The sequence below is a fragment of the Heterodontus francisci genome, chromosome 42 (assembly GCF_036365525.1).
Source record: "Heterodontus francisci isolate sHetFra1 chromosome 42, sHetFra1.hap1, whole genome shotgun sequence".
NCBI lineage: Eukaryota > Metazoa > Chordata > Chondrichthyes > Heterodontiformes > Heterodontidae > Heterodontus > Heterodontus francisci.
In genome coordinates, this window is record NC_090412.1 from 21,239,186 (window position 1) to 21,266,770 (window position 27,585).

At 45.2% G+C, this 27,585-nt stretch overlaps 1 protein-coding gene across 1 annotated transcript in view; it reads right to left on the reverse strand.

Annotated features, from left to right (window-relative positions):
- The window catches only part of si:dkey-228d14.5 (uncharacterized protein LOC796266 homolog), a 44,358-nt gene extending 22,946 nt beyond the window's left edge, over window positions 1–21,412 (reverse strand). Inside the window, exons 1-3 of the mRNA XM_068020737.1 lie at window positions 21,153–21,412; window positions 1,655–1,702; window positions 99–170 (exon numbers count right to left, since the gene is read on the reverse strand). Coding sequence (XP_067876838.1) covers window positions 99–170; window positions 1,655–1,702; window positions 21,153–21,217 — 185 coding nt within the window. The 5' untranslated portion in view covers window positions 21,218–21,412. The remainder of the gene's footprint in view (window positions 1–98; window positions 171–1,654; window positions 1,703–21,152) is intronic.
- Window positions 21,413–27,585: the final 6,173 nt, after the last annotated feature.

The following is a 27,585-nucleotide window of genomic DNA, read 5'->3' on the forward strand; positions in this document are numbered from 1 at the left end:
CTGTAGCACAGTCATTAGGAGCGTATTCCCTTGGTGTGCCCGGTCTATACTGAACGCTGTGGTGTTACTGCTAAAACCTTGCAGGATCCACTGCTTACCTTACGAACGGCATGTTTTTGATTGCACAGCATCTCACCGAAGCATCAGCCTGACAGGAACGGTTGTACACCCTGCAAGAAAGAAACCAAACATCGACTCAGACAGGTTACACAAGAGAAGTTTCAGGTCAACCACAGCTGCTCTGGTTTCACCATTACAAGCAGTCGGATTTTGCAAACTGCTCAGCGCTGACCAAGAGTGACGAACACTCAGTTCTGGCATCAGTCTAAAAGAAGAACTCAACCTTATTATTTGATCCATTCTCCTTCAGCCTCATTTTACTGGCAGGCACATTAGGAGCAGGAGGAGGCCGTTCAGCTTCTGGAGCCTGTTCCATCATTCAGTTCGATCTTGGCAGGTCTGTACCTCAGCGCAATTTACCTGTCTTTGATCCAGAACCCTAGATGCCCTTACCTAAAAAACATTTAATCTGTCTTGAGGGCTTCAATTCTCCCAGCATCTGGGGGATAGAGTTCCAGATCTCCGCTACCCTTTGTGCTTCCTGATTTCCCTCCTGAACAGTCCCAGCTCCAATTTTAACATTATGTCCCCTTCTTCTGGATTCCCCACCAGAGAAAATAGTTTCTCCATATCTACCCCATCAAATCCCTTCATCAATTTAAACAACTTGATCAGGTCACCATTCAACCTTGATATGCAAGGGAATGCAAGCCACATTTATACAACCTGCCTTTAATGTACCCTTCCTCAAGGCCAATATATCCTTCCTGAAACTGAATGCAATACTCCAGATGGGGTCTGGCCAAGGCTCTGTACGACTCAAGTATCACATCCTCCTTTTATTCTTATTCATTCATGGGATGCGGGTGTCACTGTCAATGCCAGCATTTATTGCCCATCCCTAATCGCCCTTGAGAAGGTGGTGGTGAGCTGCCTCTTTGTATTCCAAGCACCCCCTCCCCTCCCCCCAGCATACAACGCGGTGCGATCCAACTCGTTTTGTTTGTTCTGTTGTGTGATAATTGCAGTGAAGGTAGCTCATGACTCAATGGATATCATGGTATCTGAGGCCATCTTTATCCTAAGAACAGGCTTCAGAAACATGGCAAAGAGGGTTTCAGGCAGTTATCAAAGGGATGTTGTGCACCGCCCCCACCCTGATTGGAGAGACTTTAGCCTGGGAGGTAAGCCATGATTATTTATTTATTTAGAGATACAGCACTGAAACAGGCCCTTCGGCCCACCGAGTCTGTGCCGACCATCAACCACCCATTTATACTAATCCTACACTAATTCCGTATTACTACCACATCCCCACCTGTCCCTATATTTCTCTACCACCTACCTATACTAGGGGCAATTGCTAATGGCCAATTTACCTATCAACCTGCAAGTCTTTGGCTTGTGGGAGGAAACCGGAGCACCCGGAGGAAACCCACGCAGACACAGGGAGAACTTGCAAACTCCACACAGGCAGTACCCAGAATCGAACCCGGGTCGCTGGAGCTGTGAGGCTGCAGTGCTAACCACTGCGCCACCCAATTATTTTAATTGCATTCTGCTCATGTTAGTAAACTAAAAAATGGCAACCTACCAGTTGTACAATGGGCATACATGGCCATTTGCCAGGGCAAGACCGTACCTGTAAAAAGAAATAGAAAGAATTAAATACACACTTCACAGCAATTGACCTGCCCAAACACATCAGATATCATAACTATGGTAACACTTCTACATGGAACCCAGTTTGACAACATTTCTCTGCACTTAGAATGTGGGTTATTAGAACCGATTGTCTCAATCACCAATTTAATTTGTGTGTTACTGTCGGTGAAAAATGAGCAGATTGTTGAGCTGGGGTTCAGTTGCTGAATCCAATTTCATCGGGACAATCCCAATTCACACCCTATTATTCACTCTGTGCTATGTAAAAATATTTCCCCACCTCCCTCCACCCATTGAAAAATATCCTGAAAACAATTCCCAACCAACCAGAGACATTTCTTTCTCATTCACTCTGATGCCGAGCTCAAATCCGAATAAACTCCCTTCACCTCCGCTGTGCTGCATTGTAAGGGCCTGGGTGATATGTTGGGTTAGTGCCTCATGAAGTTGGGGTTGACAGTAGGCCACAGTAATGGGATAAGGTCTCTCTCACTCCCTGTCTCCTGAAGTCTGAAATAGTATGCCAAATTAGTTAGGGACAGTTTCAATTCTGTTTAATGATAGTAAATCCACAGCGTAATTGGTACTAAAATTATAAAGTTACTCAGAGAGAGTAAGGCTGGGACATGGAGGGGATTGTCACTCTGGCGCACGTTTCTAAGGTTGGGATAAAGTCATATATCGGTGTAGAGGGAGCTTGACTCTGCATTTTACCGAACTTAACGTACTTGATAGGGCAGTGTAAAGTGACCTTTATTCTAAGCCTACATTCTGCAGATACTTGGGAGTGACTGATCAGAGAAAACTTCATTAATTCCATTTCTATTCTTGACCTTTGATCTTGACAGCTGACACTAGGGGCAGGATTCCTAGGTGGCACAAATAACCCAGTGTAAGTTGGGAACTCCCTCAAGAACCAATGCAGAAAGAAAGCATTTCCTCCCTGCCAACTCCCATGCTCCCGGCTCTTTGCGATCTCCGTAGAGTTGCCAACTCAGGTTAGACGTGTTCCTGGAGTTATCACATGACCTCCTGCCTCCAACAGTCCCGCCCATTCCCCCAACTCCAATGTTTTTGTAACAAACATGCATCCACAGAAAATAAGAAAAAAATTGATGTAACGCCCTGCGATTTTTCTCCTGGGTTGCTTGAAGCAGCGCCCTGAACTTTAACCTTTGACTCCTGGAGGTACCAGGACAATGGTGGAGGATTGGCAACACTAGGAATATCCAATCGCAGCCTGTAACTAAGATAGCTCTCCTTATTATGGCATTACCATCACTGAATCTCCCACTATCATCCTGGGGTGGGGGTCCATTGACCAGAAACTGAACTGGACTAGCCACGTAAATACTGTGGCAGTGGGGGGGTGGGGGTAGTGGATTCTCCTGCTCATCCGTCACAAATTCAGCGGAAACCACAGAGAAAAGCAGCGTGAATGGATACAATATCATTGTGCAAACTCATCCCCTTGTGCTTATTTTTTTAATTTGTTCGTGGGATGTGGGCATCGCTGGCTAGGCAGCATTTGTTGCCCATTCATAATTGCCCTTGAGAAGCTGGTGATGAGCTGCCTTCAAGAACCACTGCAGTCCGTGTGGGGTAGGTACACCCACAGTGCTGTTAGGAAGGGAGTTCCAGGATTTTGACCCAGCGACAGTGAAGGAACGGCGATATAGTTCCAAGTCAGGATGGTGTGTGACTTGGAGGGGAACTTGCAGGTGGTGGTGTTCCCATGTATCTGCTGCTCTTGATCTTCTAGGTGATAGAGGTTGCAGGTTTGAAAGATGCTGTCGAAGGAGCCTTGGTGCATTGCTGCAGTGCATCTTGTAGATAGTACACACTGCTGCCACTGTGCGTCAGTGGTGGAGGGAGTGAATGGTGAAGATGGTGTTGAGCTTCTTGAGTATTGTTGGAGCTGCACCCATCCAGGCAAGTGGAGAGTATTCCATCACACTCCTGACTTGTGCCTTGAAGATGGTGGACAGGCAATGGTGAGACAGAAGATGAGTTACTCGCTGCAGAATTGCTAGCCTCTGACCTACTCTTGTAGACACAGTATTTACGTGGCTGGTCCAGTTCAGTTTCTGGTCAATGGTAACCCCCCACCCCAGGATGATGATAGTGGGAGATTCAGTGATGGTAATGCCATTGAGCATCAAGGGGAGATGGTTAGATTTTCTCTTGTTTGAGATGGTTCATTGCCTGGCACTTGGGTGGCATGAATGTTACTTGCCACTTGATGAAGCAGCTGAAGATGGTTGGCTCTGGAACACCACCCTGAGGAATTCCTGCAGTGATGTCCTGGGACTGATATGATTGACCTCCAACAACCACAACCATCTTCCTTTGTGCTAGGTATGACTCCAACCAGCACAGAGTTTTTCCCCTGATTCCCATTGACTCCAGTTTTGCTAGGGCTCCTTGATGCCCTGCATATATCAATCCTCTAACATAGAAATACAACCCAGAGCCCTTTACAAAGGCTTGAGGAACAATGGAGACCAAACTAAAGAAGGAGACATTAGGAGGGGCGAAGAGGTGGGTTTTAAAGAGGGTGTTAAAAGATGGAGAAGGAGGTGGAGAGACAGAGGGTGTATATGGGGAGAATTTCAGAGAATGGGGGCTCAATCTGAAGCTGCCAATGATGGGTAATCACAAGAGGCAGGAGCTAGAGCAACAATAAGTTTAGCTGGGGGAGGTCTAGGTGGTTATGGAGACAGGGAAGGACGCATGCGTTATCAGCTCGGTGTGATGCTGTGGTCTCTGATCGTGTGTTAAGCAGTACTGAAGCAGAAGCTCAGTGGGTGCGCTGACTAAGTGGGCTCCACCTGGTCCGCCTCTGCTTCAGCTGCTGTTTCAACATGCTGCTGTTGATTGACAGGCCAAGCTGTGAGATGTTAAATAGGAACAGTCAAACAGGAGGAGGCCATTCAGCCCCTCGAGCCTCTTTCAGCATTTCATGGCTTATCTGACCCTCAAATGCAACCTTTGCTTCCTACCCCTAGCCAACAACATCTATCGATCTTAGTGTTGAAAATTTCAATTGACTCTCAGCATCCACAGCCTTTAGGGGAGAGCATCTAGAGTGAAAAACGTGCTTCCTGATTTCATTCCTAAATGGCCGAGCTCTAATTTTAAGACTATGCCTCTTGTTCTGGATTCCCCCAATCATAATTTCTCTGTATCTACCCTATCAGTTCTCTTCATCATTTTAAACACCTCGTTTACATTATCCCTCAACCTTCTAAAATCAAACTAAGTTTATGCAACCTTAACTTAACCCTTTAAGCCCAGGTATCATTCTGCTCAATCTGCGCTTTACCCCTTCCAAGGCTTCCCAGTGGCAGGCTTGGAGGCAATCGAGACTGCCTCTAAATCCCCCCATCCAGGATCCGCAGGATCAGATGGCCACAGCTGTAGCCACAAGCAATCCTGCGGTAGAGCTCCCCCTCCACAATGATGGCTGCCATTTATTTTTAATTTCCATATGGCTCCAGAGGTGCCCTCGCTGTCCCCTACTAGCTTCAGCAGCTCACACCTCTCCCAATGGGGCTGCTGGCTATCCGTATCTTCGGGCCTTCTGATTGGGCCTCCCGCCTCGGAAACCTGCCCACCATCCTTAATTGGGCAGCGAATGAGGAGACGGCCTCTTGATTGGCTGCCTCCAGGACGATCACGCAGGCAGGTAGAATGCAGAGACCATTGAGACCGGGGGCCAGAGATTGTCCTGATGCCTGAGAATCTTCTAAGAGAAGATTCCACCCCACGTATCACATCCTCCAGTCAGAGAATGTTCCCTTTATCCCTATCCACCCTGTTGTCAAGTCAAATCATTGTGCCTCTGCAGCAATGCATGGATTCTAATCAATGGACAAAAGAGGTGACTCAAGTATGTCGGCCGTGAATGTTTTTTTTACTGATGATGATAAATGGAAAAGCTCTGCCTTTGAAGAATGGAAATCTGCGGGGGGCTATTTTGATCCCTTATTATTCATACCATTCATCGATTGTCTGATGTGGATTTTAATTTACGATGGGCTGAAAGTTTGGGCCCTGCCGAGGACGGAAATGGAGGTGGACGGGGCACGAAGATTACGAGGTGGGCCGGCATGCCAGTTTCCCGACCCCATTCCCGACGTTGGCTATGGGCTCGGGACCCGGCAAGGCCGCCCACCCCCATTGGCAGGCAGGCAATTGGGCTCATTAAGGGTGTTGTTAGGGGTAAGTAATGGAGACCGACTGGGGATGTTCAAGCAGCTGGAGGCGGGAGTCCAGCAGCAGTCCGGGGTACCAGCACTCCTGGCAGGCCTAGAGGCCCTCACTGCCTGCTTGGGTGGGAGTGAAGCCAAAGGCCACCCTGTACAGGCTCTCCCCCAACACAATGGTACCCTGGCTGTTTTCTGTATTTTTTATTTACATTTTTTAAAAGTTGCTTTATGTTGAAGCACCCTGTCAGTTGCCCTGTACTGCAGCCAGGCACTCCTCTGATTGGCCCTCCAGCTTCGAGAGCCCGCCTGCCAACCTAAATTGGACAGCTAACCTGTTTCCATGCCAATTAAGGGGGCGCCTGGTCACAATTCCAGCTCAGTGACTCTTTCCCCCTGGAGGAAGCGGATTTGGGACCCAGAAAACATCTCAGCTCCTGTTTCCTGCCCCCAAAGTGAAAATTCAGCCCGATATCTATTGATGGCATTAATTTCCTCAAACCTTCTACCATTGTGCCACCATAACGACATCGAAAGTACTACCTCTTTATTGATACTAATTACTTTCAGTTCCTCATTTTTACAAATCTCTTGGTTCTCTGGTATTTCTGCGAGATTTTCTGTGTCTTCCTCTGTGCAGACAGACACAAAGTAATTGTTTAGTCTCTCTGCCATTTCCTCATTCTCCACCACAAACTCCCCTGTCTCCGCCTACAACAGATCCACATTCATCCCTTTCACATAAGTAAAGAAGCTTTTACAGTCTCCCTTTATGTTTCTACCTGGCTTAGATTCATACTCTCTTTTCCCTTTCTTTATCAGTTTCTTGGTCCTCCTTTGTTGGACTCTAAATTTCTCCCAATCCTTGGGCTTACTACTTTTTCTGGCGACCTTATAAGCCACTTCCTTTGATGTAATGCAATCCTTAACTTCTTTTGTTAGCCATGGTTGATTCACCTTTCCTGTTGGATGTTTGTGTCTTAGAGGAATGTGTATTTGTTGTAAACTGTGTAATACTTCTTTAAATACTAGCCATTGCCAGTCTATCGTCAAGCCTCTTAATGTATTTTCCCAATCCACCATAGCCAACTTGCCCCTCATACCCTCATAGTTTCCTTCTCTCCCTAAACCTCTCCACCTCTCTATCTCTCTCTCCTCCTTTAAGACGCTCCTAAAAACCTACTTCTTTGACCACGTTTTGGTCACCTGTCCGAATATTTCATGTGACTTGGTGTCATATTTTGTTTGATAACACTCCTGTGAAGCGTCATGGGGCAGTTTCCCTCAGAGTTCATTCCTCAAGTTAAATATTGAATAAGTATTCACCATTCTACATTCAAAAGGATGATAGCAAATTGGTAAAAATTTGAGAAACGGTGCCGATTTTAAACATTTCAAATGAAGAAAGCATTGACAAGGATAGAAATACGCAATGGGATGGATGGTGTTGCGATAACAAACAATGAAGTTCAGACACAGCTTGGAGTCTCAGTAGATGCAACACTAAACACTTCTAATCAACACAGAGCAGCAAACAACAAAGCACATAAAATGTTGAACTACATGGGCAAAACAGTAGAAAACAAGGCCTAGGCTGCTTTGACTCAACGGTCCACTGCTCTGGTCAGACTATAATTATGTCCAGTTCTGATTGTCGAGAAGGAAGGGAAACTACCGAAGTCAGTGCGGAGGAGAACTGACAGGCTAATCACTGCATGGTGACAGGCCTCTGAATTACAAGGAAAGACTGGTGAGACTCGCGCTTTTAGGCCTGGAAAGGAGACTTCTGAGGGGCGATAGAGGGTTACAAGTTAGTTTACAAAAAGAAAAGCAAAACCTGTAAAATTAATTAAATTACTGCAGCTGGACATGGGGCTCAGATACAAACTTGTACAAGATAAATTTAGTACTGATGTCAGGAAGCTCTACCTCACACTAAGAGTGATGAACAGTTGGGATGGGGTTCGGTGTCAGCTTGGCTCAGGTGGTAGCACTCCTGCCTCCGAGTTGGAAGGTTGTGGGTTCCAGAAACTGAGCACAAAAACTAGGCTGACACTTCAGTGCAGTACTGAGGGAATGCTGCACTGCCGGAGGTGCTTGTCTTTTGGATAACTTGGTTAAGCTGAGGCCCAGTCTGCCCGTCCAGGTTGTAAAAGATCCCACGGTGCTGCCCTGACCAATATTAGTCTCTCAACCAACACCTAAACATAGATTATCTCGTTGTTATCACATTGCTGTTTGTGGGAGCTTGCTGAGCACAGATTGGCTGCCATGTTTCCTACATGAAAAAAATAACCACACTTCAAAAAGTTTAAGATGGTGAAAGAAGCTTTGTTTGCTACAACAACAACTTATATCATATAGCACTTCACAAGAGCATTACAAAACAAAGTACGACACTGAGCCACCTAAGGAAACACTAGCTCAGATGACCAAAAGCTTGGTCAAAGAGGTAGGTTTTAAGGAGTGTCTTAAAGAAGGAAAGCAAGGCAGAGAGGTGTAGGGAGGGTATTCCAGAGCTTGGAGCCCAGGCAGCTGACGGTGCGGCCACCAATGGTGGAGCGATTAAAATCAGGGATGCACAGGAGGCCAGAATTAGAGGAAAGCCAATATCTTGGAGGGTTGTGGGACTGGAGGAGATTACAGAGATAGGGAAGGGAGAGGCCATGGAGGGACTAGAAAACGAGGATGAGAATGTTAAAATCAAGACGTTGCTTGACCAGGAGCCAATGTAGGTCAGCGAGCACAGGGGTGATGGGTGAAAGGGACTTGGTGCAAGTTCAGAGTTTTGGATGACCTCAAGGTTGCGGACAGACTGACTTAATCTCAGACTGTTGCCAGGGAGAGGGATGGAGTCGGTAGCTAGGGAACGGAGTTTGGAGTGGGGACCGAAAACAATGGCTTCAGTCTTTCCAATATTTAATTGGAGGAAATTTCTACAGTGCTGGATGTGGGATGAGATAAGCAGCCTGATAATTCAGCAACAGTGGAGGAGTTGAGAGAGGTGGTGGTGAGGTAGAGCTGTGTGTCATCAGCATACGTGTGAAAAATAACGCAGTGCTTTCAGATGACATCGCCGAGGGGCAGCATGCAGATGAGAACTAGGAGGGGGCCCAGGATAGATCCTTGCGGGGCACCAGAAAACAACTACAGAAAGGTGCAGATGACAACATCTGCAAAGTCATTGTTATGCTGTTTTTTAAACATAATTCAATCCAGACTGAAAATGGTTAAGTGGCTTGATGTTCAATTTTGTCTGATAATGCTCCTGTGAAGGGCCTTGGGACGTTTTAGACATTAAGGACACTATCTAAATGCAAGCTGTTGTTGTTGGCAGAGGAGATACCCTTGGAATCATTTAGAAGACAAGGATGCTGCAAGGGAGAAGTTGTGGGTTATTCTGGATGGGTGAAATGAGATGACCTTCCACTTGCATTATTATCTCATGATATAAAATGTCTCATTCTCAAGCCTGCCTGCAGCTATCTGTTCAAACCGCTGCTCTCTGTATTGTTGAACTAGTTGTGGGACCATTCGGTCATGAGTGTGCTGTAAATATATCTTGTTCTAGCTACTGATGCAATGACCATGAACTCCCTTATTAAAACATACAGTGAGTGAAGCAACACACAAAATTTCCGTATTCACTTTGATACACTGCAATGTCAAAGTGTCTTTCAGTCCCAATTGAATGCTAGTCTGGTTCTCTTTTTGTACAGGTGCTTATTCTCCTGCCACTTCCTCCTTGAAGTATATTTATAACTCACTGTAAATTGACTGAATAATCAATCCTTAAATTGGCACCATATATTCCTTCCTAAGTGCCTTGGGATTTAAAAATACTGTATTAATGCAACTTGAATGTTCAACGTCTCAGATACTGAAGCAGTCCGTGCCCACATGCTGCAAGACCTGGACCACATTCAGGCTTGGGCTGATAAGTGGGAAGTAACATTCGTGCCACACAAGTGCCAGGCAATTACCATCTCCAACAAGAGACAGTCTAACCATCTCCCCTTGACATTCAACAGTTTTACCATCATTGGATTCCTGACCATCTGCATCCTGAGGGTTGCCATTGACCAGAAACTGAACCGGACCAGCCATATTAAAACTGTGGCTACAAGAGCAGATCAAAGGCTGGAAATTCTGTGGTGAGTAACTCACCTCCTGACTCCCCAAAGCCTGTCCACCATCTACAAGGCACAAGTCAGGAGTGTGACAGAATACTCTCCACTTGCCTGGATGGTGCAGCTCCAACAACACTCAGGAAGCTCGACATCATCCAAGACAAAGCAGCCCGCTTGATTGGCACCCTATCCACTACCACAGTGGCAGCAGTGTGTACCATATACAAGATGCACTGCAGCAATTCGCCAAGGCTCCTTCCAAACCAGCGACCTCTTCCACCTAGAAGAACAAGGGCAGCAGATACATGGGAACACCACCATCTGCAAATTCCCCTCCAAGTCACACAGCATCCTGACTTGGAACTGTATCACCTTTCCTTCACTGTCGTTGGGTCAAACACCCGGAACTCCCTCCCGAACAGCACTGTGGGTGTACCTACCCCGCATGGACTGCAGCAGTTCAAGACAACAGCTCACCACCACCTTCTCAAGGGCAATTAAGGATGGGCAACAAATGCTGGCCTTGCCAGTGACACGCACATCTAAGAATGAATTAAGAAAAAGTTGTTTTTTATAAATGGGGCCCTACACTAGCAATGTTACTGTACTTGTTGTGGCTATCTTTAGTTTTTGACAGCAGTTCGTACACAGGAAAATATTTAAAGTCGTGCAACAATGTTTTGGCAAAAAACCAACCCAGAAACTGGGAGCTCCAGCAAATGAAAACTGCATCCATCTATCTCCCTGTTGGAGGGAGAATCCAAAACTATCTTTACGTTTTAGTCTCCCCCCACCGCCCCACCCCACCTTTTTATTTCTCATTCTCTGTTTCTCTTTTTCTCTCTCTCACTCAATTTCCCCAACTTCGTTTCTCTCTTTTTCTCTCTCCCTCTATTTCTGTTCTTTATCACTCCTGTTTCTTCACTGTCAGCCTTTTTTTCTTATTATCTTTCTTGTTCCCTCTCTCTCTTCTGCTTTTCTTTCTCTTTTTCTCTCATGAATATATGTCCATATGTATTACTGTTATTTTAGGTCACATTAATCAGATAAATTGGAATTCTGCACCCTGCTTCTAGCAAAATAGCTCCATGGATGACAAAAGAGGTAGAGATTAAGATAAAGAAGAAGAAGTGTGCTTATGATAGATGCCAGGTAGAAAATACTATTGAGAACCAGGCTGAATATAGAAGGTCCAGAAGGGAAGTATAAAAACAAATAAGAGAAGCAAAGAGAAAGCATGAAAAGAGACTGGCAGCTAACATTAAAGGGAATCCCAAAGTTTTCTATAGACATATAAATAGTAAAAAGGTGGTAAGTAGAGGAGTTGGGCTGATTAGGGACCATAAAGGGGATTTACGCATGGAGGTAGGGGGCATAGTTGAGGTATTAAATGAATACTTAACCAAGAAAGATGATGCAACCCAGGCAATGGTGAAAGAGCAAGTATTTCAGACATTAGAAGGGTTTAAAATTGATAAGGAGGACATATTAGATAGGCTGTCTGTACTTAAAGTGGACAAATCATCAGGACCAGACGAGATGCATCCAAGGATACTGAAGGAAGTGAGGGTGGAAATCATGGAGGCACTGGCCACAATTTTTCAGTCTTCCTTAGACTCGGGGCTGATGCCAGAGGACTGGAGAATTGCAAAAGTTACACCCTTGATCAATAAAGCATGTAAAGATAAGCCCTGCAACTACAGGCCAGTCAGTTTAACTTTGCTGGTGGGGAAGCTTCTAGAAAGAATAATTTGGGACAAAATTAATAGTCACATGGACAAATGCGGGTTAATTAAGGAAAGCCGGCAAGGGTTTCTTAAGGGAAAATCATGTTTAACTAACTTGCTGTAGTTTTTTGAAGGGGCAGCAGAGGGGGTTGATGAGGGCAATGCTGTGGATGTGGTGTACATGGACTTTCAAAAGGTGTTTGATACAGTGTCACACAACAGACTTGTGAGCAAAGTTATAGCTCATGGAATAAAAGGGACGGTAGCAACATGGATACAAAAATGGCTGAGTGACAGGAAACAAAGAGTAGTGGTTAATGGATGTTTTTCAGGCTGGAGGAAGGTTTGTAGTGGAGTTCCCCAGGGATCAGTGTTGGGAACCTTGCTTTTCCTGATATATATTAATGACCTAGACCTTGTTGTACAGGGCACAATTTCAAAGTTTGAGGATGATATGAAACTTGGAAGCATTGTGAACTGTGAGGAGGATAGTGTAGAATTTCAAAAGGACATAAACAAGTTGGTGGAATGGGCAGACAGGTGGCAGATGAAGTTCAATGCAGAGAAATGTGAAGTTATTCATTTTGGTAGGAAGAACATGGAGAGACAATATAGAATAAAGGGTACAATTCTAAAGGGGGTGCAGGAGCAGAGGGACCTGGGCGTATATGTGCATAAGTCATTGAGGGTGGCAGAACAGGTTGAGAGAGCGATTAAAGCATACAGTATCCTGGGTTTTATTAATAGAGGCATAGAGTACAAGAGCAAGGAAGTTATGTTGAACTTGTTTAAGACACTAGTTCAGCTTCAGCTGGTGTATTGCGTCCAGTTCTGGGTACAGCACTTTCGGAAAGATGTGAGGGCAGCTGAAAAAGTACAAACAAAATTCACAAGAATGGTTCCAGGGATGAGGAACTTCAGTTATGAAGATAGATTGGAGAAGTTAGGACTGCTTGCCTTGGAGAAGAGAAGGCTGAGAGGAGATTTGATAGAAGTATTCAAAATCATGAGGGGTCTGCACAGAGTAAATAGAGAGAAACTGTTCCCACTCATGCAGGGATCGAGAACGAGAGGGCACAGATTTAAAGTAATGGGTAAGAGAAGCAAAAGTGACATGAGGAAAAACTTTTTCACGCAGCAAGTGGTTAAAGGTCTGGAATGCGCTACCTGAGAGTGTGGTGGAGGCAGGTTCAATTGAAGCATTCAAAAGGGAATTAGACTGTTATCTGAAAAGGAAGAATGGGAAGAGTTATGGGGAGAAGACGGGGGAATGGCATTACGTGAATTGCTCTTTCGGAGAGCTGGTGCGGGCACGATGGGCTGAATGGCCACCTTCTGCACTATAATGATTCTGCAATTCTGTGATTTATTCTAGACAGCATTTTCATGAACCCACCCATGATGGTAAGATGACTGGCCCGGCCCTGGCAAGCTCTCCAGGCCCATAACCAGCTCACTCTCCTGCACCTTGGTCTCCCTCATTGTCCAAATATCTCACTGGCACAGACACAATAATGGGCAGACAAGCACTGGCCAGTCCTAATTGGTTTTGTTACATATTACCACTGGTTGTGACAAAAACTTGACCTCTGACGATTGCTGTTGTTGACAATTAATCAAAACCCTGAGTAACCAACAGTTACACATTATATGACACTAATATAAATGGACAAAAAACAACGCTCCCTCATGTAACAAGCCATCCAGTTCAGAGCTCACTGTTAACACAGACTGGGAATGCACCAGGTCGTGTAATTCAAGCTCTGCTCAGACTAGGACTGCCAGCCTTTATAAAGCTCTGGTTAGACCACAACTAGAGAATTGTATCCAATTCTTGTCACCACACTTTAGGAAGGATGTGAGTGTCCTTGAGAGGGGAAAGTGGAGATTTACCAGAATGATTCCAGGATTGAGGGATTTTAGCTACAAGGTTAGGTTGGAGCAAAAGAGATTGAGGGGCAATTTGACAGAAGTGTAGAAGATTATGACAGGTTTAGATAAGGTGACCAAAGAAAAGTTGCTCCCAATGGCTGATCATATAAGGACTAGCGGACACAGAGTTAAGATGACTTTTGTTTTTACGCAGTGAGTGCTAATAACCTGGAACTTGCTACCTACAAGGGTGGTGGATCATACCAACATAGGAATTAGGAGCAGGAGTAGGCCACTCGGCCCCTCGAGCCTGCTCCATCATTCAAAAGGATCATGGCTGATCCGATTGTCACCTCAACTCCACATTCCCCCTGGCCCCAATAACATTTCACCCCCTTGCTTATCAAGAATCGATCTACATCTGCTTTAAAAATATTCAAAGACTCTACTTCCACCGCCTTTTCAGGGAGTTCCAAAGACTCACGACCCTCAGAGAAATCGGATGGAGACTTGAGAGAAATAAGCTTGCAAGGATACGGGGATAGAGCAGGTGTCTGGGACTGACTGGATTGCTCTACAGAGAGGCAGAATGGACTCGATGGGCCGAATGGTCTCCTTCTGTGCTGCAATGACTCTATGACTCGAACTCCGGAGGTATCATCACATGACCACCTGCTTCCAACTAACCGGTCCCCACATTACCGCCATTGGTCACCTGACACATCCATATTGTCTTTCTGCAAACAGACTCTACATTAACAGATTGGATGACTCTTGGCGGTCAGTCATTTCCCCATGTCTAATATTTTTATACTTCGTAACCAAAAGTGTTGAAGTTTTAAAAACACAATTTTGTTTACTAACCCTATGATTTTTCTTCTTGTGTTGCTTGTAGCAGTGCCCTGGAGATTAGTATTTAATTCCTGGAGGCTCCAGGGCAATCCTGGAGGGTTAGCAACTCTAGTTCAGGCCTTACAGTGTTAACAGATACAGTGACACAAGTAAACTGGGCCTATTCAGGCCTCACTCAGATGGACAATGAGAACAAATAGGAATCTGTTATAAAGTGTCAGCGAAACGAATTGGACAACTCGTTGTGAGCTTGTCCTTATCCTGTAGATAAAAGGCCAGTGTTTTTGTAACATGAACAATTACCCTTCTGACCTACGCCTTTCGCAGCGAGTCACTGAATCTCTTTCTGATCAGAATGCAAAGAACAAAGCACTCAGCAGCAAGAAAGTTGGAGACGGTCTGAAGGAAAGTAGAGAAGGAGAACTCAGAAAAGATCGACAATAAAATCTTTTCCACTTAAGTTTGTGGGAGATACTGAAAACAGAGTGTCTGGTTCTTAAAGGGACAGTGTCCACGAACTGCAGAGCTTTACTTAATAGGCTCATTTCCCGCAGCAGGAAATCCACTTCAATGTCACCACACTGTCCTACACACAAGACTATTACTGTGTCAAACCACACATCCAGTGTCAATATTTGCACTGCTACTCATTAACTTTCTGTCGACAGTTCTACAAATGGGCCACTTTCAAGATTAAAGCAATGTACAACACCTCTGGTTGATGCGTTGCAGGATTGCGCCTGCAATTTCCCCATGCAGTGAGTTCTTGGATTTCATCATGCCGTTGTGGGCAGTTGCTAAATATGTTTTAGCGCAACTCCATTTGAATTCGGGACAGGTCAGCTGTGGCTCAGTGGGCAAGGCTCTCACTTCAGCTCAGTAGGTTGTGGGTTCAAGTGCCACTTCAGGGACTCGAGCAGGTAATTTAAACTGACATTCCAGTGCCGTACTGAGGGAATGCTGCACTGTCGCGGGAAAAGCAGGAATAAATTGGGGAGGGGTGGTGGGCGGTGAGGTGAGGTGAGATTTGCCAAAGCGTAGGTTTTGAAGAGCCTCTTAAAAGGTGGAGAGCGACAAAAATGAATTCCAGAGATTTAGGGAGGGAATTCCAAAGCATGTGGGGTGGGGGAGTGGGGGGCGGGGGGGGGGGCTAGAAAAGGCCTCCAATAACAGGGCAAACAGGAATGTACAAAAGGAACAGAGAGTGAGGGGGAGGAGTGCGAGGCCGCCCAGGGATTTAAACTCAAGGATGAGAATGTAAAAATATTCACTTGCTGCTTGTAGCTTGATATGACCTTGCTTCTGAATAGAATTACCCCTCCACTTTAACTGAAAGCAAGATGGACGTGAAGAGAGAAAGGCAGAGAGTCCCAGTTGGTGGATGTCTCACAGCAGACGGGGGCCTATGCAACAGTACATCACTAGGGTCCATATGTGAATGGGATGAGGCCACAAATGACTCCTAACACCAGTTCCCATTACCACTGCTTCTTGCAAACCAGTTTCAGATCATTATATTTTAAATTAAAGAAATATTTTAATCATGCATCCGCTGGAATGCCGACACAGAGTTTCTGTCTCTGTCAGGGTGTCTCCTGTTTATGGATACTGTGCAGAATCTCACGGCACATGCTGCCCAGCCAGTCTTGTCCCCCTTGGGGCCTGGGCAGGTTCACTGGCATTCCACAGTGCCGGAAACCTTTGAGACAGAGGGAGAAGCAGCTGTCGGACTTTCATTGCGTATTGAAACAACCAAGTCAGCAATGGCAGCTACGCCCTCTCAAATAGAATGATACAGCACAGAGGGAGGCCATTCAGCCCATCATGCCTGTGCCAGCTCTTTGAAAGAGCTATCCAATTAGTCCCACTCCCCTGCCCTTCCCTCATTGCCCTGCAACTATTTTCCCTTCAACTATTTATCCAATTCCCTTTTGAAAGTTACTATTGAATCTGCTCCCACCGCCCTTTCAGGCAGCGCGTTCCAGATCACCGTGTCACCACTCAATTAGATGGCAATCTGTACCGCAGCTCCGTTCACCTGCCTTTGGTTGTTGTTGGATGGTACAACCTCACTTTGGGAGCTTGTGTTTTATATTTTCCAGTTTGTTTTACCTCATCATAACAAACCGCAGCGTAAAAAAAAAATATTCTCATCTCACCTCTGGTCCTTTTGCCAATTACCTTAAAAATGTGATCCCACTGTGTTAACTCCATCTCACGAAGTCGGTGGCCATGTCGGAATTATTGCTCTGTCTGATAATTTGCCAGGCCTATGGGGTTTCAAGTGCTAAAAGTCGTACAGCACTATCAATTTTTGTCCTTAGACAAGTAAATATTTCCTGTTCTATTGTCCTCAAGACATGGTTGCCATGACAATAAGTACACGTCCTGTTCCCAGGCCTCCATCGCTGCCCACCTTTGATACTCCCCCAGCCTAGCAATTCACCTTTATCTCCCTCCTTCTGAACTGCAGCCCACACAGCCAGCCTCTTTCATTTAGGTTCCATGTATTTCTTTATGTTTCCAAGGTACAGCTGATTCCACCATCACTGCACTTCCTCAACCTCCCAAGTGTTTTATCCCCTCCTCTTCTGAAGCCACTGACTCATATTGGGGCCCAGCTCTGTGGGTGCCAGTAGCCCCCCAGTACCTCAGCCGAGTGGCTTCTCTCCATGTTTGGGCCTGGACAATCAGTGTTGGTGAGTTTTCTAACTCTGAAGCACATCACAAGCCAAACTCTATCCTCATCTCATAAAATACCTGCATTTAAATAATGCCTTTCACAACCTCTGCACCACCCAATGTATTTTACAGACATTAAGTACTTTTTTTTTTGAAGTGTAGTCCCTCCTGTAATGTAGGAAATGCGACAGCCAATTTGCGCACAGCAAGCTCCCACAAACAGCAATGTGATAATGACCAGATAATCTATTTTTGAGATGTTGATTGAGGGATAAATATTGGGCAGGACACCGGGGATAACTGCCCTTCTCTTCTTCAAAATAACATCATGGGATCCTTTAAGTTCACCTGAGAGGGCAGACAGGGCCTTAGTTTAGTATCTCATCTGAAAGTTGGCACCCCCAACAGTGCAGCACCCTCTCAGTACTGCACTGGAGCATCAGCTTTGATTTTGTGCTCAAGACTCTGGAGTGGGACTTGATCCCACAACCTTCTGACTCCAAGGTGATAGACTGAGACTCCGCCCTCATTTTACAGTCCCCTATTTCCAGCAGGAGTCATTCAAACTGATCAGAAGTGGGAACTTTGGCTGATTTTTTTTTTACCTGCCCCATCCGAAGGCCACTGAAGTCAACTATAACACCCCTACTGTTGTCGTAGTGATGATCGGTTAACTTTTCACAGGCCTAGGATGCAACAGAGGCCCATCCACTTCCCTCTGACTGAACCACTCACAGGTCTACACGGCTTGAGCCATTGAGGAGCTGTAGTGAAGAGACTGGCTGCATCAAAATCTGTGCGAGCAAGTCTAGCTCGTGCAATTAAAAGAATGAATCTTTGGTTCAGTACACTCCAGAGGGAAGGGATTACTTTGACGGCATTTTGCTCTCAAAGTCTGAAGTGATCCACTGAACCAGGTTCACTTACTGCAAATTATTTTTTCTCTCCGTCGGTAAAACTTTCAAATATTGTTGCTTCAAGAATTAAGTTGCTGATGTTCTTAGATCATCGATCGGCTACAAGAAGTGGAGGCCGTGAGTGAGATCTGTCACAGTGCAGTTGATAAAGTATGATGAACCCATCCACTGAGCTAACCCCCCCACCCTGCCAAAAGATACAGTGTGCGTTTAGTGAGATGAGCACCCCTGCTGAACTTGTCAGTGCACTGTTTTTGTGGGGATTCACATGACCATTGCCCGGAACAGTATATATCCTGGAAGATACTAGTGCTCTGCCTCGAGGATGCTTCCTATTAAACCATCCCATAAACAAGTTACTGCAGTCCTAGAAGCTAGATGGAAATCATGAGTTAGTGCTGCTAACAGAGATGCGCCCCTCTGCAGTAACCTCACATGGAGAATTATAACCTAACACACCCCTCGGGAAATAGACAGGATCAGGTGCAACACTAGTTTTACTCCTCATCCAATTTTCACAGACTCACAGAATGGTTACAGTGCAGAAGGAGGCCATTCAGCCCATCGTGTTCGCACTGGCTCTCTGAAAGATCAACTCCCTCAGTTCCATTCCCCTGCCTTCTCCTTATAACCCTGCACATTCTTCCTTTTCATATAACTGTCTAATTCCCTTTTGAATGCTTCAATTGAACCTGCCTCCACCATGTTCTTCGGCAGCGCATTCCAGACCTTAACCACTCGCTGCGTGAAAACGTTTTTCCTCATGTCACTTTTGCTTCTCTTACCAAATACTTTAAATCTGTGCCCTCTCGTTCCCGATCCTTTCATGATTGGGAACAGTTTCTCTCTATCTACTCTGTCCAGACCCCTCATGATTTTGAATACCTCTATCAAATCACCTCTCAGCCTTCTCTTCTCCAAGGAAAACAGTCCTAACTTCTCCAATCTAACTTCATAACTGAAATTCCTCATCCCTGGAACCATTCTCGTGAATCTTTTCTGTACTCTGTCCAATGCCCTCAGGTCTTTCCTAAAGTGCGGTGCCCAGAACTGGACGCAATACTCCAGCTGAGGCTGAACTAGTGTTTTATACAAGTTCAACATAACTTCCTTGCTCTTGTACTCTATGCCTCTGGTAATAAAGCTCAGGATACTTTTTGTTTTATTAACTGCTCCCTCAACCTGTTCTACCACCTTCAATGACTTATGCACATATACACCCAGGTCCCTCTGCTCCTGCACCCTCTTTAGAATTGTATCCTCTATTTGTTAAGTCAATTCACTAAAGGGTGGCGTGTAAAACTGGCATTCCAACCCATCCTGTGGGTTTCTCACCCAGTGAATTAGGTTACAATTACTCCCACAGTCTCACCTTCTTCAGGAGCCCAGCCTGTGATAGGACAATCCTTGAGAAGCTCATTTACACATTGGTAAAGCAATTTTAAAGGGACACTGTCTTAGTGAAAAAAATGTATCTGACAAATACACCACCCTCAACTTCTTTGGTAAAGTGTTGTGTTTTGGGGTTTTTACAGTAGATATTTCCTTGGGTTCAGTGTCACTGACCTCTTCAGTAAGTGGACCTTGTGTCCCCTAAGAGCTGGAGCATGCGTAATGTCTAGGTAAATATAGAGGACCCAGAGGTCGAGCACTGTACTCCAGCTTACTGGAACACATCGCATGTCACCACACGGTCTTCAATAGACAGAAGAGGGTACACACTATCTAGACTATAGCACACACTGGATGCCTCTCTGAACATCACACAGGTAAACAAACTGCACTGGGCACAAACAGCAGATTTACTGTAAATACAGACTTCACTGTTCACTTTCAAGCCAAAACAAAACACTGCCCCTACACCAACTCTCAGCATGAGATACGATCATTTGTTGCTAATCAGGCTATCTGCCTAAGCCAGGCCTTCAATGCTGGCTTCAGACTTTTATGTGGTCACAGTACAACGATCAGAGAGCCCAGATTTCTTCGACACTGTCCCCAGGACAAATGGGATTTGTTTTAAAACTGCACATTCACTGGCTCATTTTTCCTCCCCCCCCCCCCAAAAAAAGCAGGTTAAAAAAAAGCTTAGAATTGAATGGAATAGTTTAACTCCTTCCCTCGTCTGTTCCAAACACTTTGACTGATGGATTCCCCATCCAGAGGCATTGGGAACAATCAGTGAACTCATATCAAGGCCTCCCTGAACTACACATAGAACCTGGCAGAGGCGGAGATCAACACAGCCTACAGAAGCTCACAGTAAACCAATTTTAACACTGTGTTTGCTTAAATCAGCAAGAAAGAGTCCAATAAATAATCAGACATTATCATTATATTCTCACACTGCACATTAGTTTGGGGGGTTGGGGGGTGGGGGGGGAGGTGAGAGAGTTGAAGCATTGGCCACACAGTATTATAATAGTATGACAATAGACTTTGTCATTATTTAGATGTGTGTGTTGGCATTGAAAAAAAAAACTCCTTTTGGTGCCAAGTGGACGGAGCCCCTTTAAGTGACGGGATTAAGGCAAAATCAAGGAGCAATGAATTTCAGAGTCTAAACATCAGAAACTCATTTAAACAGTGCCAGGAGATCAGTCGGGGGAGGGGGTCCTTACACCATCCGCCCCCAACAACAAATTATTAACCAACTGAATAATTCTCAACATCAAATTCATAGAAACGTAGAAAATTCAACAGCATTACTTAAAATCGGAATTGTTTCTAATGGAGAAGTCTCAAATCATTGAGAAGGAAAAAGGTGTTGAGTTTGGAGGTCCACAAAGATCCCCCCCCCCCCCCCCCCCTCTGAGGATTGAGTGAGTGAAATGAGGGGAGAGCAGGAATCAGTCCAAGAGTGGAGTTTGAGAGAGGAAGGTTCGTAGACTCTGGAGGTGGTGAAAGCAGCCCAGAAGCGGCAGAGAAAGTTTGTTTTAGAACTATGAAAAGTTGAGGCAGTGAGAGGGGGAGAGCAGCGAGTGAGCTCCGATGTAAAGGGGGCTGGGCTCTGCAGGCTGAGTAGAAATTGATCCTTACACTGTCCAGGTTCCCGCAATGGACACAACGCTGACCAGCAGAGGCAAGAGCACCCAGCAGCTCATGGTGGCTCCGAGCGCAGCAGATCCAAGCAGGTCCAACAGCAGCTGGGATACACTCGATCACAGCATCAGAGAGAAGCATCGGAGGGGAACAAGCTGCAAGGAAGCCCAAGTTGGAAATCCCTCTCCACCCCGCAGGCTGCCACAGCCGGCTGCCCTGTGCAGTCCCGACTCGATGAATCACACGTTAAAAAAGCGAGCACACACCCAAAGCCCAGAGTCAAGAGGAAGTTGTATCTGTTGCCAGCTGTCGCTCCTCTTTCTCTCTCTGTCTCTTAACTGCAATATTTCTGCAGATCCTGGTGTCTAATGAAGACCTGAGGCTTAGAGTTGCAGATCATCTGTACTAACCAGAGACGCTTCTGGCTCATTCAAAAACTAAAGGGCCTTGCATGGCGTTTTATTTAAAGGGAATGCCATTTAGGATACAAATTAAGTCCTTCCCATTCCCCACCCCACACACACACTGCAGATCATTTTATATCACTTTTGCACCCTGCTGTATTTTTTTCTCTTAATTATCTCCCCCTCCCACCCTCCTGTGCCCTCCATCGCGAGGGTCAGTTCAACTCATCCTTCTTGCTCTCCATTCTTTTATTGTTCACATTTGAGCTCGGCCAGGACATTAAGCACAAGCAGACTATAGTCCTCATTCCCCTTCCACAGCGGTCACTGCGTAAGGGGTCAGGAGCTGACCCATGTTCCCTCCGAGACTTGCAGCACTGAGGTTGATCGGAAGGAAAGAAGGATCTTGCATTTCTGTAGCACCTGACACAATCTCTGGTTGGCCCAAAGTGCTTTTCAGCCAATGAAGTCCTTTATGAAGTGGAGTCACTGTTGTAATGTAGGAAACGCAGCCGACAATTTATGTTTCGCAAGCTCCCACACACAGCAATGTGATAATGGTTGAGGGATAAATATTGGCCAGGACACTGGAGAAAACTCTTAACTCCTCTTCGACAAAATAGTGTTGTGGGATCTTTTATGTCCACCTAAGAGGTCAGGCGGATCCTTGGTTTAACATCTCATCCGAAAGACACAGTGTTACGGCCAGGTGAGGAGGGGGGGCCACAGTCGCTCCTCTTGTCCTTCCTCTTATTTGACCGCAACAGGGTTTGTTCCTTTTTAAACAGTGGTTGTGTTTAGCACCTCAGTGAGTGTTTTACCTTTAATGTGATTGTGAAAGAACCAATCGGACAGGTTTTCTTGAGTTTAAGCAAGAAAGAGGCAAGTTTATTATACTCAACAAGCTAAACCCAATCTAACATAATAAAACAAAAGGCTACTCATTTACACAAGAATCACACACACGCACAAATAGATTGCAGAGTGGAAAGTAGGTTTTATGGTTGGATTAAAGTCCAGGATAAATAAAAGTTAAATACACAGTCTGGGGTTGGATGATTCGGTGGTCTTCCGGCTGGAGTTGTATTCTTGAAGTCTTTGGCTGGTCAAAGTGCACTTTGTGGCTGGCCTGCTTGGCTCAGGGTTTTCTTGGAGGCAGACTTGTAGGTGGCTCTCTTCCCCTGGTCTCTGTATCAATCTGTAGGCTTGGAGGGTCCACAGCCGCATACGGTTTTCAAACTTGATGTTTTCTGGAGAGAGAGAGGGAGGCACACAGCCTTTCTTGCTGCTGCACACTCAGTTACTGTTTGTCTCTTTTGTTTGTATCAAAACTACCAGTTTTGTCAGAGATGGACAGACAGTCACATGACTGCCTCAGTGTATTCTCTGGAACCTTCTAATGAGATACAAGGTTCAGAATTTGTTCCACAGGCCCCAGGATGCCACTATTTACACTCAGAGGGGTTTGCTGTTTTAAAATCAATGTGTCAGGATGGCCTTGACTGCAGTGCTAATGAAGCAATCCTCGATAATTCAATTACTTACAGCAAGCCATTATTCTGGGTCAGAAATGATTACATTCTATTACACAGGCCGACTGTGATAATTCATGAGAAATTTTGCAAATGAGTTTCAGCAGAATGGTGGACTGTAACCTAACCAATGCAACTGTGATTGCATTTCTGGTGCAATGTCCTAGTTGCACCCAAAACTGAAATTTTTTTATCTATATCCATCAGTTTAATTTCTGCGTGGTCTTTGTTTATCCATTGTCGCTGTTGTGGACCCCACTTCCTACTTCAGTAACGTAGACCCATTTAAAGGAAATAAAAGCAAAATACTGCAGATGCTGGAAATCGGAAATAAAACCAAAAAAGTGCTAGAAATACTCAGCAGGTCTGGCAGCATCTGTGGAGAGAGAAGCAAAATTAACATTTCAGGTCAGTGACCTTTCGTCAGAACTGGAAGAAGTTAGAGATGTGACAGGTTTTAAGCAAGTACAGGGGCCCATAAATATTAGATAGTCAACAATAAATCCAATCGAGAATTCGGGAATTGCAAGCGTAATGTGGATGCAAGATCTGGCAACCTAACTTGTTCCAACACTGTCCCTTTCATTTGCTATATCCTGATGGAATTCTGCCATTAGATAAAACAGGTTTGAGAGATGGAGACTGGTTGCTGGAGTGTAGTATGTATCATGGAACAGTCACACTAGATAGAACACATAGCCTGGCCCATGCTGCATTCATCAAATAAATCAGGTGGAACCAACAAGTCTTACATTCAGCAACATCTGCCGGGCACCTGACTGTAAAGATTCATGTCATTGACCTGACAATAGTGCATGGGTTCCTACTTTACAAAAGGGAGGTAGGGAGACAAAACTGCATTGAAGACATTTTCTATAGTTATCTACTGTCTTAACACATGCTTTCCAAAAAGATTCGTCTGTCGCACATTAATATTTCTGGTTTATAAATCCCTCTGTGGCCTCCAGTCCTTTCTTATCCACCTGTGCGACACTACCCAATCAGACAGATGTATCAGAAATATGGGGGAATCCGCAGAGGAACCCACTTCATGGTCCAAGTGTTTTAGTGAAAATGACCCTTAAAGGTTTGAAATAGATACATGTGTAATTGAGAGTCAGCACAGTTCATCAAGGATTTGGAGGTTGTGTGAGCAGCACTTAGTGTGGGACAAAGTATGGATGGTATAATTTTGGTGAGTTGGAGATTATGGAGTATGAGAGACTGGTAAGGAGGACATTTCAAAAATTAGACCTGGTTGTGACAAATAAAGGTTTTGAATGTGGTGGGAGAGAGTTGCAGGGGTGACCGTAAGTGCTCTTGATGGTAGTGGCCAGGAGATAAAGAGAGGAAGAATTGTATTTATACAGTCCCTTGCATGACTTCAGGACCTCCCAAAGCACTTTCCAGCCAATTAAGTACTTTTGAAGTGTAGTCACTGCTATAATGTAGGAAACGTAGTCAATTTATGCTTGATCGGCAGTCCATCCCTTACATTAAACATTCACTCCCTCCACCAGTGTGTATCATCTAGAAGATGCAATGCAGCAACTGGCCAAGACTTTTTCAACAGCATCTCCCAAACCCGTGACCTCTATCATCCAGCAGAACAAGGAAAGAAGGTGCATGGGAACACCACCACTTCGAAATTTCCCCCCAAGTCACACGTAATCCCGAACTGGGCACTATTCACCATTCCTTCATTGCCAAAATCCTGTAACTCCCTACCTACTTTCACCCCATGGAGAGTAGCAGTTCAAGAAGATGGCCTATCAGCACCTTTTCAGGGGTAACTAAGGGTGTGAAATAAATCCTGGCCTTGTTAGTGATGCCCACTTCCCCGGTATGAATTATAAAAAAGATCTTCCTTATCAAAGGGGATTCAGTAAATCTACTGAGAGACTGTGCTCACAGTGCCACCTTGCAGCTATCTGTTTTTCATTATTAGTGGCATTTGAGTAACAGCTTTGTAGCTCTTAAGATACTTTGTTTTTGACCACATTTATAAAAATTGGCTCTTATTATTAAGGCTGCTGCCCCCTGGATCGGGTAAGGTCACTAGCAGGGTTGGAGAATCCTGTTGTGGCTCTATCTCCAACCCACACTCCATTTATCATGGCTCCCTGCTGGGAATCTGGGATTGGTCAGTTTATTCTTTCAGCTAAATCCTATGAATTGTGGTTGAGCACCACACAGGATTACTGCCTCCTATGCACCGGTCATCCTTTTGGGGGAATGGGAATACATGGACTGCTGCGGATCGGAAAGGCGCACACCACTTAAAGGGGCAATGCGGCAGTTCTGGGTCGGAGGTTAAATTTAGACTTCCGAGGCGTGAATTATAATAAGCAGCAGCAGGATGAGGCCATGAAACCCTGTTCCTGCTGGTGTAGATCAGATGGCCCACCTGTTTCCCTTGTAATGGCCAACGCGTCATCCAAAGGATTATTCCAGGCTTGGCTGAAGATGGTTGGATCAAGTCAGTGTCAGTAGAAGAGTACAGAGAATTTGGTTTCCCTGATGGCAAATGTTGAAAGACCTGACACCTTCCCTCATTAGAATGCACTGTAGACATTCTGATGCCTCCCATTCCCAGTACCATCTTCTCTAGTCAGAAAACTGAGCTCCTTCAATGCTTAATATATAGACAACACTTTAACATGTAACATGTGTGTGTGGTGCCACCAAAGTTAAGTACCCAATAAATGTAGGAGAGTGCAGACAAGAGGGAATGGAGGGTGATGGAAATGGGCCAAGCAAGTGGCATCCCCGAATCATTAGCCTTGGAGCTGGTGCAGCTCTGAATTGCCAGAATGATAGCCGGCCTTAAAGGGTTAAATTGTAAGGACAAGGTGGCAGATCTTTGTCTGCCCTTGCATTTAGAAGATTGTTGGTCAATCTAATCAAAGTCCTTAAAATGAAGAGATTCTATAGGATAGATACAGAGAGGCCATTTCCTTTGTTAAGGGACTCTAGACCAAGAGGCCACAATCCAAAAAGTTAAAGCAAGGCCATTTAGTAATTAAATCAGGAAGCACTTTTTCACATAAAGGATAGTGGAAATCTGGAACTCTCTCCCCAGTAAGTTGTGGATGCTGGATCAACTGAGCTTTCTAAGACTGAGAATGTTGTCTTTTTGTTGGGTAAAGGTATCAAGGGATATGGAATAAAGACAGGTAAATGCAGTTGAGGTACCAATCAGCCATGATCTAATGGTATGGAATGGTGGAGCAGGTTTGAAGGGCTTGGGCCTGTCCCTATATTCCTATTCTGTATATCTCATGAGTGATCAAAACATCTCAATGACAACCTTCCTACTGTTTAAGGCCACTTCCACTGCCCTTGTTACCTACTCTTGAATGCTCTTTCAGTCTTAGCTTTCTACTTCTCCTACAGCGACTGGAGATTCTCAGGTGGTTGACTGATGATTTGCAGCAGGAGCCTTGCAGGATGAGGAAGTACTTCCTTGTCTATGTCTGTGGGTTGTTTCCTGCTTAATCGAGAGAGTGAAAAAACTATGTGGCCATCATGTGAAATGAAGCCCAGGTTTGAGTAGGCGTTCCTTAATGGGGGTAAGGTGACATCACCAAAGTCTCCTCCTTCCATGGGCCAGAAGCTTGATTACAGACAGTCACGCCTCAGCTGAGGAGGGGTTGACATAGTGTCTTGGGTGCTGGGAAACCAATGAGTCACATCCTTGCAGACACAAAATGGACACCATGACCTTTGCTCCCTGTCCCCTTCCCCCCGCCCCGATGACTGATTGTCAACAGTCAGTAAATAGTGCAGCAAATCTGCCTAAGCTATGTAATGAAGGAGAATTGAGGTTTGGGCTTAGTCCATCACAGAGGAAAATCCAGACCTTTGAAAAGGGCATCACTGTGGTAGCAGGTGCTCTGAGACAAAGCATCTTTTTGAAAATAAAGAAGGTGCAATGTGTTGTTTCATTTGTATGCCTCTGTGAAAGACACCCCCAACAAAATCCAGCCTATTAGCCCTGTTTCTCTTTCTACAGGTGCTGCCAGAACCGTTAGCGTTTCCAGTATTTTCTGCTTTTATTGCAGATTTCCCATTGTAAAATGGATGTCTGGGATTGCTAGGGCTTGTGCTTTTGAAGGAATTGCTTTTTAAGAGCCCTGTCTCAAGACTGCATAAAAAGTTTGAAGGGTGTTAACACATTATTTAGAGTTAATTTACGTGTCAAAACTGGCAAATGCCATAGCGGCAGGAGGAAATGCTGCTGGCAAATTGCATGGGGTGTAAAATTGGCAGACAGCTGGGATTAGAATTAGAACATTACAGCGCAGTACAGGCCCTTCGGCCCTCGATGTTGCGCCGACCTGTGAAACCATCTGCCCTACACTATTCCATTTTCATCCATATGTCTATCCAATGACTACTTAAATGCCCTTAAAGTTGGCGAGTCTACTACTGTTGCAGGCAGGGCGTTCCACGCCCCTACTACTCTCTGAGTAAAGAAACTACCTCTGACAT